This window comes from Marmota flaviventris, chromosome 5 (assembly GCF_047511675.1).
Source record: "Marmota flaviventris isolate mMarFla1 chromosome 5, mMarFla1.hap1, whole genome shotgun sequence".
In the NCBI taxonomy this organism is placed as follows: domain Eukaryota; kingdom Metazoa; phylum Chordata; class Mammalia; order Rodentia; family Sciuridae; genus Marmota; species Marmota flaviventris.
This window is the reverse complement of record NC_092502.1, coordinates 31067089-31084814: the sequence shown is the minus strand read 5'-3', so window position 1 is coordinate 31084814 and position 17726 is coordinate 31067089. Positions and strand designations below refer to the sequence as shown.

General features: G+C 39.8%; 1 protein-coding gene across 4 annotated transcripts in view; it reads left to right on the top strand.

Annotated features, from left to right (window-relative positions):
• Positions 1 to 17388, top strand: part of Sec24a (SEC24 homolog A, COPII coat complex component) — an 88716-nt gene extending 71328 nt beyond the window's left edge. For 3 of the 4 annotated variants that reach the window (XM_071612065.1, XM_071612064.1, XM_027949585.2), the window contains exon 23: positions 7319 to 7781. In XM_071612065.1, coding sequence (XP_071468166.1) covers positions 7319 to 7433 — 115 coding nt within the window. In that variant the 3' untranslated portion in view covers positions 7434 to 7781. Of the gene's footprint in view, positions 1 to 7318; positions 7782 to 16293 lie in introns of those variants that run through there. The other variant, XM_027949586.2, reaches the window with a different exon arrangement.
• The last annotated feature ends 338 nt before the right edge of the window (positions 17389 to 17726 follow it).

Here is a 17726-nt window from a genome sequence, read left to right as displayed (position 1 = left end):
AGTCTAATGATAGTGTGTTGCAGAAAATAAATTTATCCACTGGAGAGTTGCCTGTGGCAATTAATCCAGGGAGCCCAGTATGGGATCTTCTTACATGTGGGATGAACTGTGGATGCTTCCTGTTTTCTGTGAGGTTCGAGCTTGGTCAATAGGGCTTACCTGTGGATATAAAAACTGCACAGAGAATTGCTTTTGCCACCTGGACAGAGTATTTACTGTCTGAGAAAATACTAATGGCAGTATCTGAGCTCATAATGAGTGCCTGTATTATTGCCCTAAGTTCTCCCAGCTGTACTGACCCTGAGTGGCCATCCACATGGGAGATGTCCTGTTCATTGGGAATTTTCAGAATAACACCGAAGGTGTGTGTGTTTATATCGGTGAACGCACATGATGCTGATGGTATGGGCTGGGATATGGGGAATGCATCTTAGGAGTTGTAATCTCCAATGTTTGGAGATTACAAGGTTTGGAGCAACTTATCAGGGGGGAGATGGCTGTCAATCTGTCCAGGGAAGTCAGACAGTAAAGTTTGAAACAGAGTATTATTCTGAAAGAGTGTTGAGACCTCTGTGTATGTTAATGACAACACTAAGGTGTCTGACTCTATGTGAAAAATCTTGTTATAATAATATCTTACGATTAACCCTACCAGAAGTATGTTCTGTAGCTTACCTGTGATCTTGTGACATTCACTCCAGGCCAGATGCACTCAATATAGGGATCCGTGGGCCTGCCAAATAACACCGAGCGGTGCTCCAGACATTATTAATATCTCCAGTAGGGGTTTTGACTGGTCATATCTATGGGTCTGTAGCCTTGAGAGGCTGTCATTGATCATTTGAACAGTTGTCTCTGCTTGAGGGGTTAGCTTTATTTTTGAGGAAGGATCATCTCCTTTTTTCAGCGAATCAAACAGAGGGGTAAGTGCATCAGGAAGTAAATAAAGGAAAGGCTTGAGCCAATTAATCTGGCCACATAACTGTTGTAGCTCATTAAGTGAGTATTGAGACCTAATAGTCAGGGTAGGCCTAAGAGGTTGTATTTTTGCAGCAATCTTGTAGCCCAAAAACTCATATGGGGCAGAATGTTGTACTTTGTCAGTGGCTATGCGAAGGCCTAGTATTTGGAGATTGTCCATCAGCCTCTTAAGGCAAATCTGCAATTTGTCAGAATCTGCGTGAGTAAGCAAAATGTCATCCATGACCAGGCAATGCTGTGTAAGGGGCCTGGTCACATGAGAAACAAAGACCTGACATATGGGAGGGCTATTTTTCATCCCTTGCGGGAGGACTGTCCATTGATATCTCCGGGAGGGTATCATGGTGTTAGGTTCCCACACTGTAAAAGCGAAAAAGGGTCTGTCCTGGTGTGCTATAGGGATGAAAAAGAAGCAATCCTTGAGGTTGATAGCAACAATAAGATAGTTGCTCAGGATACTGGCTGGAGGGATACCTGATTGAAATGAACTTATCTTTTTCATATGTTTGTTAATTGGCCTCAAATCTTGAAGTAATCTATGTTTCCCATTTTTCTTGGGGATTACAAAGATAGGCATGTTGTGTGGGCTTGGTGGAGGGTTCAGTATGCCCAAGATCTAATTGTTCCTGAATTACTTGCTTAAGAATTGTTAATTTGGGTTCTAGTATATGCCACTGTTCCACCCAGATATGATCTGTGGTGTCCCATTCCAGGGGGATGGGATCAGGTTTAGAGGTCAAGGGAACAGTGGCCTTTAGAATTGGGGGGCACTGGTCTTGCCGATAGCCCTATCTTGTCATGTATCATTATTTCATCATATAAGGCTTTGTCATCAGTGGTTTTGACAGCATCCATGTCCTCCAGGATGTCCCTACTCCATAAGGTATTAGGGACTTCTGCAATCAAGGGATGAAAGGTACCCTTCTCTCCTTCCATGTCCTGCCACATGACAGAAGAGATAACTTTCCTAGTGGCCTGGAACCCACCAATGCCTTGTATATTGGGACCGGGCTCTGTCTTCTACTTCTCATCTTGGATGCTGTATTAGATGTAATGGAAACATCAGCCCTTGTGTCTACTATGCTTTTAACAGGAGTACTGTCAAGCATAATAGTCATTCTTGGTTTGGTTCCAAATGGGTAACATCTAGCGAATTTGCGGACGTCTGTTCCCTCTTACTGGCGGGGCTGAGAGTTGCCCCAAGGGGAGTTTAAAGGCCGGAGTTTGCAGTCCTTTGCCCAGTGATAACCCTTTTTGCATCTAGGGCAGGGTGTCTTGGGGCCAGGGTGGCTGCATTCTTGGGACAGTACCATTTAATGTGGCCTGGCTGATTACAGCCCCAGCAAATGGGATCAGATCTTGGTTGGGAAGGTCCATTGTTCTTTTTTATTAGTAGCTTGTTGATAGCAGCTGTTAAAGCCTGAATGGGCCCTGAGAAAGGGGATACTTCTTTAGTAGCAGAAATCCACTTAGAGAGGGATTCACTGTGGACGGGGGGCAATTGCAGCCCTAGTTTCAGCTGTAGCCCCTTCCCATACCAACTGTTTGACTAGCGAATCTTGAATAGGGCCAGGTCGGGATGCCTCAATGACTCTGGACAAAAAGTCAGGAAACCACTCAATGGGGATTCTGGATCGGGTTTCTGAAGAGTTCATATTTTGGAGGTGTAATGTTTTTAAGACTCTTCAGGTTAAAGTAAATGACATTTCCAATTCTGGATTGTTCTTGAGGACTCATATAGGCACCGCGACCAGTCAACATGTCTAGGGTGATGGCGATGTCATAGGAGAGGTTGCTTCTTGCTATTTGTTCTGCCTCCTCCTCGAAGGGAGCTTTCCACTGTAAATATTGTGGACAAGTTAAACATTCCTTGAGGAGGTTCATCCAATCAAAGGATGTTTGTAATTGAGCTGACCATTGCTTTTACACCTCCTCAAAGTAAGGAGAGCTAGGCTCAGACTCCTGAGAAGCCTTTCTCAGTAATGCTAGATCTGGTAAAAGAGTAAGTACCAGGGTCTATTTTCTGCGTTGCAACCAAGATTCACTGGGTAGGCAGAAAAGGGTTTACGAGAGGAATGGGGGGTTGATAAGGGGCCGAGGGCCTTAAAGGGTGTCTCCTCGGAGCAGGAGTGTAATTCTTTCCATGAATATTTTGGAGATGAGCCATCCTTTCTCGAGTCATTGTCCTCATCTGAATCAATGACACTCGAGGCAGAGGCCTGGAGAGTCATTGTTTTGTCCTCCAAAGAGTCATTATGCTTTTGAATGATATCTTCTGCTAAAGAGCCTTGAAGGCTGGCAATGATGGCTAGAAGAATCGGTATTAAAGAGGCAGGGGGAATGTGTCCCTCATGGACCTCCTTTTACCTTGCAGAGTATAAGACTTTCATTCAAATTTGTGGATCCCTATGTTTTCGGGGCCAATCCAGGGTGCTAAATAGATAGCTTCCTGCCAGAAGTGATTGATGTCTTTTGGTTTCACCTTAAGTCCATGCTGAGAAAGCAGTGCTTTCAGAACTGCTAGTTGTGGGGGGTACGGTGGGAATGTTGCCCGTGACTGGTTAGTGGACTTATTAGAGGCCTCCTGGAGTCTCTCAAATATGAACAAAGCCACACTAATAACCCCCTATAAGGATCAAGATACCAAGAACAGGAACCCAAGGGGATGGTTCAGACATGGAAGTCCCTAGAAAGGACAAACAAGAGTGTGTTTAGGATCCAATGTCTTGTGATTAGTGGGGGACTTCCTTGACTTGCTAGGTCAAGGCCATATGCCTATATGGTGTCTCCTGAGGGAAGTTCTCTTTAACAGAGAAAATCAAGGTTCCAAAGTCTGGGAGGATCAGTCCCTTATGTGAATTCCTGGGTGAAACAAGGGGAAGGAAGAGCTATAAGGTGACGCCAACCTTTATGGTGGTATGTGCCCCAACTTGGGAGCCAATGCTCGACAAGGACAAGGAAAGGGGTTAAGAGGGTAAGAGCAAGGAAAAGGGGTTCCTTGTTCACCTTCAAGGAACCGTCAGCACATAGAACAGGGAACAGGTCCCTACCCGAGGTCAATAGGGGGCCAGCCCTGAGGTGCGCGGGTGTGAGCAGACATTGGGTGCCAGATGTTGCTGTGGGTCACTCGGCTACCTCAGTTGTGGTGGGTGTGGGGGACACGGAGTCAAAACACAGACACCAGGAGCTGGTGAGAGCAGGTAGGTGGCAGACCTTAGCCGACCTCCAGCAAGCTTGTTTAATGCAGAAGTGATTACAACTGATGGGCGCATCCTCCAGTCATACATAGGCAAACAGGTTATATAACATTTAGAAACCAATCATCTTATGATTAATGTAACTGCACTATGAGGAAGCTCTAAATATTGCAACACGGTGGAAAGCAGACTGATAGGATCATTGTCCCTATGAAAAGGGGGCGTTATGAGTTGGGGGAATCATGCCCTGAGGCCCTTGTCTCTCTGTTCCCTGGCAACGCTGACCTCAGTCTCTGAGGATGTGGTTTCTCAGAGGCTCGCTAGAGCAGAGCGCCTCATCCTGCAGGTGTTCCTGTCAGGCCTGTAGGAGCATAAGTTTTCCTAGCACTTGGAGCTGCTCGTAGTTGTGAGTTGCAAACTGAAAGTTACTCCCACAACATTTCTCAGAGAAATAGAAAAAGCAGTCATGAAAATCATGTGGAAAAATAAGAGACCCAGAATAGCTAAAGCAATCCTTAGCAAGAAGAGTGAAGCAGGTAGCATCACTATACCAGACCTTAAACTATACTACAGAGCAAACAGCATGGTATTGAAACCAAAATAGACTAGTAGACCAGTGGTACAGAATAGAGGACACAGAGACTAACCCACATAATTACAGTTATCTTATATTAGACAAAGGTGCCAAAAACATGCATTAGAGAAAAGATAGCCTCTTCAACAAATGGTGCTGGGAAAACTGGAAATCCATCTGCAACAAAATGAAATTAAACCCCTATCTCTCACATGCATTAAACTCAAAGTGGATTGAGGACTAAGGAATTAAACCAGAGACCCTGTGTCTAATAGAAGAAAAAGTAGGCCCCAATTTCCATCATATCAGATTAGACCCCTACTTCCTTAATAAGACTCCTATAGTGCAAAAATTAAAATCAAGAATTAATGGGCTGGGGATGTGGCTCAAGCGGTAGCACGCTCGCATAGCATGCGTGCGGCCCGGGTTCGATCCTCAGCACCACATACAAACAAAGATGTTGTGTCCGCCGAGAACTGAAAAATAAATATTATCTAAATAAATCTCTCGCTCTATCTTTCTCTCTCTCTCTCTCTCTCTTAAAAAAAAAATCAAGAATTAATAAATGGGATGGATTCAAACAAAAAAAGCTTCTTCTCAGGAAAAGAAACAATCAGGGAGGTGAATAGAGAACCTGGGAGCAAATATTTACCACTTGCACATCAGATAGGGCACTAATCTCCAGGGTATATAAAGAATTCAAAAAGCTAAACACCAAAATAACATATAACCCAATCAATAAATGGGCCAAGAAGCTGAACAGACACTTCTCAGAAGGTGATATATAATCAATCAACAAATATATGAAAAAAGGTTCAACATGTCTAGCTATTAGAGAAATGGAAATCAAAACTACTCTAAGATTTCATTTCACTCCAGTCAGAATGGCCGCTATTAAGAATACAAACAACAGTAAGTGTTGGTGAGAATGTGGGGGAAAAGGCATGCTCATACATTGCTGGTGGGACTGAAAATGGTGCAGCCAATATGGAAAGCAGTATGGAGATTTCTTGGAAAACTTGGAATGGAACCACCATTTGACCCAAATATCCCAATCCTTGGTCTCTACCCAGAGGACTTAAAAACAGCATACTACAGGGATTCAGCCACATCAATGTTTATAGGAGCACAGTTCACAGTAGCTAAACTGTGGATCCAACCTAGATGCCCTTCAGTAGATGAATGGATAAAGAAAATGTGGTATGGGGCTGGGGATGTGGCTCAAGCGGTAGCGCGCTCGCCTGGCATGTGTGCGGCCCGGGTTCGATCCTCAGCACCACATACAAAGATGTTGTGTCCGCCGATAACTAAAATAAAAAATAAATATTAAAAAATTCTCTCTCTCTTTAAAATAAAGAAAGAAAATGTGGTATATGTACACAATGGAATATTAACTCCGCAGTAAAAGAGAATAAAATCATGACATTTGCAAGTAAATGGATGGAGTTGGAGAATATAACGCTAAGTGAAGTTAACCAGTCCCAAAAAAATAAATGCCGAGTAGTAGCATGCCGGTAGTGCACTTGCCTAGCATGTGTGAGTGTTTTCTCTGATATAAGGAGGCAGACTCATAGTGGGGTTAGGAGGGGAAGCATGGGAAGATTAGATGAACTCTAAAGAGGGCAAAGGGGTGGGAGGGGAAGGGAGAGGCAAGAGGTATAAAAAAGATGGTGGCATGAGATGGACATCATTACATGTATGAGACACGAATGGTGTGAATATACTTCATGAGATGGACATCATTACATGTATGAAGACATGAATGGTATGATTATACTTTGTATACAACCAGAGATATGAAAAATTGTGCTCTATATGTGTAATATGAATTGTAATGCATTCTCCTGTCATATACAACAAATTATAATAAAAAAATAAAATTAAAAGGAAAAGAATGGATTAAAAAAATCTTTTCAATAAATGGTACCAAATTGTATTTTATGACCAGATTAGAATTACTAGACTTATAATGAGCTTGTTATTAAAAAGCTAGACTGTTTCACCTAATTCCACTATAAATTTTTCCCCCTAAATAACATAAAGTTTGGGCTGGGGTTGTGGCTCAGTGGTAGTGCGCTTGCCTAGCATGTGTGAGGCACTGGGTTCGATTCTTAACACCAAGTATAAATAAATAAATGAATAAAGGTCCATCAATAACTAATAAGAATTTTTTAAAAATAAAGTTTACATAATCAACCAAATATTCTTAAGAACAAGTCTGTAGTGGGCGTGGTGGTGCACACCTGTAATCCCAGCAGCTCAGGAGGCTGAAACAGAAGGATTGGGAATTCAAAGCCAGCCTCAGCAATTTAGGAAGGCCCTAAGCAATTTAGGGAGACCCCATCTCTAAAATATTAAAAAAGGGCTAGAGATGTGGCTTTGTTTTTTTGTGGTGCTGGGGATTAGAACCCAGGCCTTGTGCATGTGAGGCAAGCAGAGTCACTGTTTCTGTGCCAAATATTATAATAGCTATCATAGTTAGTCAAAAACTATGAGAAATCCACTGTTTGTTTTACTGTTATATTTTATCTACTATATAAAAATATTTTTGCCTTTTATTTCTAAGGGATGAAAGTCCAATGAAAGCAAACTTCCTTCAAAACATGGTAGAAGACAGAACAGAATCTGCATTATCATATTATGAATTCCTCTTGCATATTCAGCAACAAGTAAATAAATGAACAAATGAAGAAATTTGACTTAGTTATTGCTAAGGAAATCACAAAGCAGAATTCCTGGGAATGTGTAATACCTTCCTTTTCTATTTAAATTTGTGAACTAATGTGATGATTAAGATGTTTTCACTGTGATTTCAACAAACTATAGCAAATAAAGGACTACAGCAGAGACTCAAACATAAAACTCTGAAAATACTGTATTTTTCAAATCAAAATATATCTACATATGATTGGATACCTTTTTTCCTTTGCTGCCAATTATGTTCAAGTTGTTACAGATTGAAATAAGGAAAAGATATTATAGAGGTAAAGTACATTTTGTAAAATAAAGACTTCTGTGTTCCACATGTATATTTTTTATTTTTCTGAGTTTTTGGCTGCTACATTTAAAACCTCATGAGACTAAGTGTTGGAGGGAAGTTATGAATCCATTAATAATGATCTTTTTACAATTGGGAAATCCAAAAGTAAATAGAATGTAGAAGAGCTAGAATTCATACCCCATACTGTTTTGTTTTATTTTTAAAGAAAGGAAAAGTATCATCATGTTAAATTAAACAGGCAAACTAACTGTAGTCTACCTTGAGAAGAATATGAAGTAACACATTCAAGCTTTAAAATCTGTCAGTATTCTCTATACTTGAAGAACAAAATCACTTTGATTTGAAGTGAAAGATGTAATTAGGTGGTTCTCTGATTTGGCTGCAGATGACTTGGACATACTGTTTTCTTTGCAATGAAAAGAATTTGAGCTGTCTTCATAAATATTGGGACTGGCAATGATAATAGGGAAATGAGAAATTTAGTTATCTTGATCCTTTAGGTGTGCTTTTATTTGGTACATTTCTGCTCCGTGATATATAATAAAAGTGCTTTTTTGGTGAAATGAGAATGAATGAAAGAAGTTAAAGGTTTCTAAAATGTTATGTCAAATGCATCAGTAACATTTTTCTAAGAAGTTTGATAATTAAATTGGGATATTATTATTCTGGGATATTAAAACCTATTAAAGCATGAATGCTGCTGTTTGATTTGGTGAATATTAAGATTACACAAATCCAATATATTGGATATATTGGTTGCTGAACATGTTCAAAAGACTGCTTTTTTGATTCAGCTAGAGAATATAATCAAAACTTACTGAGCAGATTTTGTTTACAAACAGGTAAATTACATCTGTGTATTTACAGTGCTGTGATATAATTAATATCTTTAAGAGTTTGGCTCAGTTTTCACCGATTCATCTTGTCTCGTATGAACTTCTTAAAAGATAATGTACATGTATAATACTTGATGAAAAGATTTTTGGTTTTTTGTTTTAATAGGTTACAAAATGTGTTTACAATCTTGGTCTTACATGATCACCAATGAATAGTAACTTTCAGGTTTACATCCATGTGGGCTGACTTAACTGAATTGTTTGGTGTGGGGAAGAAGCAAATCCCTCTAGAGTACACAACTACTACTTGCCAGCTGGATTAGAATAATTGTGTTTATGAAAATACCATCTCCTTTAAGCAGTGTTAAGATTTGTTTTCAAGCCGGGTGCGGTGGTGCACGCCTGTAATCCCAGCGGTTTAGGAGGCTGAGGCAGGAGGATCTTGAATTCAAAGCCAGCCTAAGCCAGAGCTAGCTCAGTGGCTGAGTGTCCCTGAGTTCAATCCCTGGTCTCGCCCTGCCCCCCACCGCCTCCCGCAAAAAAAAAAAAAAAAAAAAAAGATTCATTTTCAGTGTGCAAGTGGTACATTGAACTGGAAGGTTTCTTGAAAGCTCTTTCTTTTGTTAGGAAGCAATTTTTAAATTACAGCAAATTAAATTTATATTTTCCCATCTTTTTAAGAAACAGTCATTACACACTGATGTTTCTTAAAAGAATTAATTTTTTTACATTTTAAGTAAGAAATTAAATGAATTATTCATTTAATGTAATTTTAAACTTTGACATTTATAAGTTCTTTCTGAATAGTAATGAAAAATCTTCCAGAAGGAAACATTTGTGCTTCTAGGGATAATCTTCCTTGTGCCTCACTACATCCTTAAGTGGATATGACTCGTGTTATTACCACATACTTTGTTAGTGTATTTCAAAAATTTACTTTGAAAAATTATTTTAAATATTGTGTAACATGCAATCCAGAATAATTTTATAACAGGTCATTAAAAAACACATAACTTTAGTTAGGATTCACAATATTTGTTCTCCAGGTAATAAGAGAATGAATGAACCTTTTGGGAATATTGATATATAAAACAATTATTTTTTTGCAATATGAATGTGTTTTTTAGTTAGTTTTTTTTTTTTTTCTTTGCAGTAAGGCACTACCTGCCATTATCATCTTGTATTACTTTTTGATGTAAAGCAACTAATATTTACACTATACCATATTTTTTTTATTGTAGTTGTAAATTATGAACGATCCTTGAATTTTCTACAGATCTACAACTACTAAAGTAACAGACAAGGGCAATCTTGGTATATAAATCTGAGCATGACAGTTCTACCATAAAAAGTACTCTATTTTTCTAATTTCTAGAATTTTTAAAATAACATTTCTGTAAGTCTGACATACTAATATTCACTCAAGCAGTACCATTTATTTTAGTTTGCATATGTCTTCATTGTTTTTAATTTAATGTAATGTATTGAGTCTAATAGACTGTTTTGCAATAATTAGAATAAAAGATTTATTTCTTCTAATCAAAGATGCATAACAGCTATTATCTAGGGGACCACCAAATGTGATTTTGAGATTTTGTTAGCTATTACAAATCTAATCCTTATATAGAAATTTTACTTTTGTAAAGTAGTGTATAATATTGTAACATTCAATTCTTGTTCTCAATTCAAATATGTATTGATCTTCAGTGTGCTGTGTTACATCTTGCTTCTCTGAAATGTTAGAGACAAGATTTGTCTTCCTTTTTACAGTTTGTAATTTTCACTGTTTTATTCCTGTAAAAAAAAAAAGAAAAAAGAAAAAGTCATTTGTAACCCATGCAAACAATCGTTTGATCTGTGCTAACTTATCAATTTGACTATTCAATAAAGTTAATTGAAAGAGCTTACAAACAGTGACTGGTTATTTTAAATGATAGGAAACAACTTGCCAATCACTGAGCAGGGCTATGTTGTGTATCCACATTAAGTCACTGGAAAATTATTGCTAGAGAGTTTTAAATCTCCTAAGTCGGTGTCTGTGAAATTATGCACTGAATTTTTGGTGCTCACTATACAAGGATAGCTAGGTTTCAAATTCCAGATTGAAAGTTGTTTTTTCTTGGATATTGTCAACATATTGCTTCATTGTCTTGTGGGCCCTTCTATTCCTGAAAAGAAGATAACTGATAATCTTATCTGTTAGCTATTAGGAGTTTTATCCTTAATATTCTATAGTTTTATTATTCTGGGCTTATTATTTATCCTGTTTGTTATTCAGAACAAACTTGAATCTGAAGTTCCTTGTCTGTTTTTAATTTGAGAAAATTCCCAGCCATTTGCTTTTAAATATTTGCTTCTATTTTTTTTACCCCCAGAATTTTTATTTGACATTTGTTTTCACATTCTTTTTTTGCATTGGGGATTGATCCTAGAGAGCACTTTACTACTAAACTACATCCCTAGCCCTTTTTATTTTTTTATTTTGAGATAGGGTCTGATGAAGTTGCCTTGAAATTTAGACCCTCCTGCCTCAGCCTTCTGAGTCACTGGGATTATATGCATGTGCCACCATGCCCAGCTCACTTAATTTTTTATGCAAAATCTAAGATTTGTATCTGCAGTTTATATGAAATTATTATTATTAGCCTCTCTAGAAAGTGCTAGGTTTAGCCAAGTGTGGTGGCACATGTCTGTAATCCCAGCGATTTGGGAGGCTGAGACAGGAGGATCACAAGTTCAAAGCCAGTCTCAGCAATTTAGGGGAGGTCCTAAGCAACTTAGCAAGACCCTGTCTCAAAAAAAAGGGGGAGGCTGGTGATGTCACTCAATGGTTAAGTACTCCTGGATTAAATCTCCAGTACCAAAAAAAAAAGAAAGTGCTAGGTTTAAATGAAAATATGTAAAACATTGGAAATGCCAAGTTTTAACACTTAACTGTAAAAGAAAGTTTTCTTTAAATGTATAGGAAGTTTGGATACTCAGCGCTAGACTTAAAGCAAAGTGGTACATTTAAAAACAATAATTTTAAAAGGCTGGGTTTGCCCATGGAAAGCCTATGGTGGTAGAGAGAGAAATTACTGCAAGAATAAAAAGTATGCACATATATTAATGAATTACACATTAGTGCCAGGAAGACCAATCACATGACATTCTTTATCAAAGAATCACTGGGAAGTACCAGGATAATCAGTGAACTACAGAAAAATAGTCCTTCAAAATAAATAAGCATGGAATATGAAATCTGGATACTCTTACCTGACTAAATGAGTGATCATACATCAACACATCTATTTAAGGAACCAAAACACATTTGGTTTTTGTAGGCTCCCAAACCCACAAATCTCGTTTACCCTGGAATCGAATCTGGTTGACTTTGTTTTTAAAGGAAAAGAGCAACTATGGGTGTGTAGCTCAGTGGTAGAGCACTTCCCTAGCACATGGGAGCTTCTAGGTTCAATGCCCAGCACCAAAAATAAGGGGATTTTGTCTTTTGTTTACTTTTAGTACAGGAGCTTTAACCCAACATTGCTTTACCACTGTGCTACATCCCCAGCCCTTTTTGTTTTTTATTTTGAGAATCTCTCACTAAGTTGCTTAGGGGTTTCACTAAATTGCTGAGGCTGTCCTTGAACTTGGGATCCTTTTGTCTCAGCCTCTAGAGCCCCTGGGATTACAGGTGTGCACCTCTACGCCTGTCAAAAATAAGGGGATTTTGGGCTGGGATATAGTTCAGTGGCAAAGTCCTGGGTTTGATCTCCAGTTCCAAAAAGGGTTGGGGAGAGGTTAAAAAGGAGATGTAGCTGGGTGTGGTGGTGCACATCTATAAATAAATCCCAGCAACTCAAGAGGCTGAGACGGGAAGACCACATGTTCCAGACCAGGCTTGGCAATTTAGCAAGACTCAAAAAATAAAAAGGACTGGAGATGTGGCTTAGTGTGTAAAGCACCCCTGGGTTCAATCCCCAGAGCCAAAGTAAAGGGGGAATGCATATTGTAACTTGCATATTTATAAGCTTATATGTTCATCCAGGTTGTGATTATTTCCTTCAGACATTGATTACTGACAAGAGGAGACTGGACCTCTCTGAATACAAATTTCTTTTTTTTTTTTTTAAATGTCTGGAATTTTTATATTTTTAATTTGTTTTTTGTGGTTGTAGATGGACAGCGTATATTTATTTTATTTATTCATTTTTATGTGTTGCCGAGGATCGAGCCCAGTGTCTCACACATGCTAGGAAAGTGCTCTGCCACTGAGCTACAGCCCCAGCCCCGAATACGAATTTCTTATAATTAAACCTTTCTCACCGGGTGGTGGGGGTGGGGGGGTGTTGTGGCTCAGTGATAGAGCACTTGCCTAGCATGTGTGAGACACTGGATTCTATCCTTGGCACCACATAAAAATGAATAAATAAAGGTATAAAAAAAAAGTTGTATCTGTTTTTAAAAATAAACCTTTCTCATTTCAGATATTCACTTAAACAGTACAAAGAAACTTTTAAAATAATTAATGCTAGTTTGAAGGTTTGCAACCTAGGGATTGAAGAAAAACACTACTCCCTAAATTTTTAAATTTAAAATAGAGATAACTGGTATGATTCTGAATTAGTTGAGAATTATTTTTCTGAAGGGATCTTACTGTGTTGCACAAGCTACTCAAGCCACAGAACCTGTCTTGAAACTTTTAACACTATTTTTTTGCGGGGAAAGGAGGCATGGAACCAGGGCCTCACACAGGTAAGCATGTGCCGTACCACTGAGCTACATCCCCAGCCCCCTGAGTTTAACATTTACAACTAGCTAAGTAGCTGGTGGAAATGACTGATGAAGAAATGAACAACCAATATATTGGTAAAACTAGAAAGTCCATCCACAATCACAAGAACTTGCTTTTCAAGTGTTCCTCCTTTCCTTGCAGTCTTTGTTCGTATGCATATGAACTATGTACACACATAAATCATAGTGAAGGTTTGATTTTGCTTTATATATTATACATGTTGCTTTATCATTGTTAATGTTTGACTAATAGCCCATAATTAGCTATTTAATAAGTACTCATCTCCCAGTATTGGAAATTCTAAGGTTTCACAGTTTTTCACAAAACATTTTATGCCAATAGTTTCTTTTTCCTTTTTTTTTTTTTTTTTGGTACCAAGGATTGAACCCAGGGGATCTTTACCACTGAGTCATGTCCTCATCCATTTTTAGTTTTTATTTTAGGACAGGGTCTCACTGAGTTGTTGAGATTTGAATTTGCAATCCTCTGTGCCTCAGCCTCCGGAGTTGCTGGGATTACAGGCATGTGCCACCACATCGGGCAGTTTTTTCCTTCTTGGTAATAATTATGTTAAATTTTAAGTGGTCACTAAAAAAATAAATAAATAAAATTATTTGGTTCCAAGTACATGATTGTGACAATGCTAATTTACACCAGCACACCATCTGTGTTAGCTTTTCATCATGATATGGTACATGATTTCATTCTCATAAATGGAGACTCTTTCTTAAATTTTGGTTAGAATTAATTGGTATCATAACTAGCACTTCTTCCAATTTTGTTTCTCCATGGTGATACCAAACTAAATCATTTAGAAGGATGAGATTTGTTGTAATTCTGACGGTTATATGTAAGGGAACATGCAAAACAATATTGCCTGAAATAGTGCATCAATACATCTAATCTGTGAAAAAATTTGGTGAATTTGTGTAAATTATTCTTAATGTCTGTTTTTTTTTTTTTTTTTTTTTTTTTTCCTTGAGAATTAAGACTATGCGGCCCAAGCTGGTCTTGAATTTGTAAGCTCACAAAATTCTCCCACCTCAGCCTCCCCATTAGGTGAGACTAGAGTCCTGCACCACCATACCTGGCCCTACAAATTTTTCTTAAGGCACCATCTGGAGTTCGGAGATCTAGGTTTGTGCAGATACACAGGGGAAACTTTTCCAATATTTTAGAAATTATCAACTAAAGACAATTCAAGTATTAATACTTTAAAATTAACTAGGATTTAACTTTCAATCAAGGGTGACATTTGTATACACACACACACACACACAGCCCCTATACTGGGATTGAACCCAGAGATGCTCTACCGCTAAATTCCATCCCTAGCCATTTTTCAAATTTTGAGACAAGGTCTCACTAAGTTGCTGAGACCTCGGCCAAGAACTTGAACTTCCGATCCTCCTGCTTCAGCTTCCCAAAGTAGCTACAATTACAGTCGTGTTTCACCATACCTGGCTCCGTCATTATATTCTTTGTTGAGCTCCTTCTGTTGCTGAATCCAAAAAAGGTCTTCTTTTTCTCCACTTCTTTCCTTATATAAACGCAGTGTTTCCATGCTGAGAAACGGAACCCAGGAATCAGGCACACTAGATAAATGCTCAACCACTGTGCTTCCTAGCTTCCTGATGTCAGGGTTTCTTTGTAGGGAGCCCAGTAGGCTGCTTCACCATCTGTTAGCTTTTTATCATTGTGACATAAACAACTTAAAAGAAGGAAAGATGTATTTTGGCTCATGGTTTCAGTCCGTGATCACTTGGCCCTTCCCTTTGGGCCTTTGTTGAAAAAGGACATTGTGGTGGGGAGCCGGAGAGGAAAAGGGGATGCGGAGGAGTGAAAGGGAGAGAAGGGAGTCCAGGGCACACAACCCCCTGTGACCCACCTCCAGAAGTTTCCCCCACCTCCAGAAGTTTCCACCACCTCCTGTTAAGCCTACCAGCTGGGGGCCAGGCCTTACTGTGTGTGTGTGTGTATGTGTTTTGCTGGTGATTGAACCCAGGACTTTGTGCATGCTAGGCAAGCACTCTACCAACTGAACTATTTCCTCAGTCCCTACATCAAACTTTTCCCATGATTTTTTGCAACGGAAGGAGTGAACTTTTCCCATGATTTTTTGCAAGGGAAGGAGCACAGGTCCCAGACGGATGGTCAGCAGAGTTGTTTATCTTATCTCTGTGAAGGTCAGTGAGTTTCCAGACCCTGAGAACCTAAAAGAAAACAAATGATCCAAAAAACCCTGTTGATCCATGTTCGGCTTTTGTTATGGCCAATTTTTGCTACGTGCTGTTCTCTCATCAATTCAGGTATGACCTTTCCCATGGGATGGGACTTGGAAGTGGTGAAGCACTTACTTGCAGTTTAATCAGGCAAGAGGAAAGGAAAGGGAAAATCTAAGACTGGGGAAAAAATTTAACTTGTGCTGGAAAGATTTTTCCTTAGCCCATTACATGGCTCCATTGTGAGGCATTGTTTTAGGAACTGCAGCAGTGGACAAAACAGTGCTTGCCTTCATGGAGCTTGCGTCCCAGTTGGCGAGAAACAGAGAAAATTAGTATATTTAGCCGGTGAAATGGTTATAAGCACGAAGAAGAAAGTAGGATGGAGAAGGGCACTAGGGAGTGTTGGCAATTTAGATAGAATAGGCACGCAAGCTTCATTAGGAAAGTTTCCTTTGAAACAAAAATACGTGAGGAAACCCTAGGAACAACCAGGCATGCACTGGGAAAAAGTGCAGGTGCGAATGGGAACAAGCCCGACGCAAAGCTCCCCGAAGCGTCTCTCTCGAATTGTGTATTTTCCCGGGCTCTGAGCGAGAAGGCAGGTCTGCAGACAACCGCCTTGTCGCAACAGCCTCCATTTTACTTCCTGGCAAAATACAAAATGAACCCGCTTCTCACTGGCATCTTTTTCCTGTCAATCAGGGTGCCACTTCTATTCACCTCCGAGTGAACACAGAAAGGATCCGTTCGCGGATAAGGGGTGAAGTGAGACTCAGCCAAAGCCGGGAAGGACCCAGCATCCGGCCCTGCCCTCACTCAAGATGGCGGCCAGAGCTGAGTGCGCGGCCTATCCGAGCAGGGCGCATGCTCCGTGGGCGGCCACGGGCGCCATCGCAGCGGATCGACCCGGAAGAGGTGGCTTGGAGTCGCGGCACCTCCCTCTTCACCCCCAAGGTCGCTGCCGCTGCTCCTGTATGGTGGGAAGGACGGAGCCAATAGCCTTAGCTGCTGCCAGCGGGGAAAGGCCAGGTCTCGAGCCTGTGGGCTTCTTAGTGTCAGGATTGGAATTATCAATGATCAGCAATTCTGCTTCTGGGTATATGACCCAAAGAATTCCTGAATGTATGGTGCCCAAGAGACATTTGTATACCCATGTTCATAGCATTATTTAAAGTAGCTAGAACGTGGAATTAACCCAAATGGCTGTCAATGGGAGAATAGATAAGCAAAATGTGGTATATACATATAATGGAATATTATTCAGCCTTTAAAAGGAAGGAAACTCTGCAATGTGCTACAGCATTGATGAACTTTGAAGATATTAGGCCGGAGTGAACAGAGTGGTCACAAAAAAGACAAATACTGGGCTGGGGTAGTGGCTCAGCGGTAAAGCGCTCGCCTGGCACGTGCGAGGCCCTGGGTTCCATCCTCAGCACCACATAAAAGTAAACAAAGGTATTGTGTCCAACTAAAAATAAATATATTAAGAAAAGACACATACTGCAAAGTTCTACTTAATAAATTGCCAGAGACTGTAGGAAAAGGAGAATGGCAAATTATTGTTTAGTGTGTGTAGAGTTCCAGTTTTACCTGGGCTAGGGATGCAGCTCAGTGTTAAGAGTGCTTCCCAAGCATGCCCTTGGTCCTGGTTCAGTCCCTAGCACTGCAAAACAGAAATTCTTTTTAAAAGAATTATGGAAATTGAGCTGGGATTGTGGCTCAGGTAGAGCGCTTGCCTGGGGTGGGGGGGTTCTGATCCTCAGCACCACATAAAAATAAAGGCATTGTGAAAAGGCATTGTATTGTGTCCATCTACACCTAAAAAAAAAAAAAAAATGTTAAAAAAAAATTATGGAAATTGGCCTGGCATGGTGGCGAGAGGCTAACACCGGAGAATCACCAGTTCAAAAGCAGCCTCAGCAAAAGCGAAGCACTAAACAACTCAGTGAGACTCTGTCTCTAAATAAAATACAAAATAGGGCTAGGGATTTGGCTTTGTGGTCAAGTGCCTTTGAGTTCAATCCCTGGTACCCATCCCCCAAAATAATTCTTTTTTAAAAAGCTGGGCACAGTAGTGCATCCCTGTAATCCCAGAGGCTCAGGAGACTGAGGAGAAATTGCAAGTTCAAAGCCAG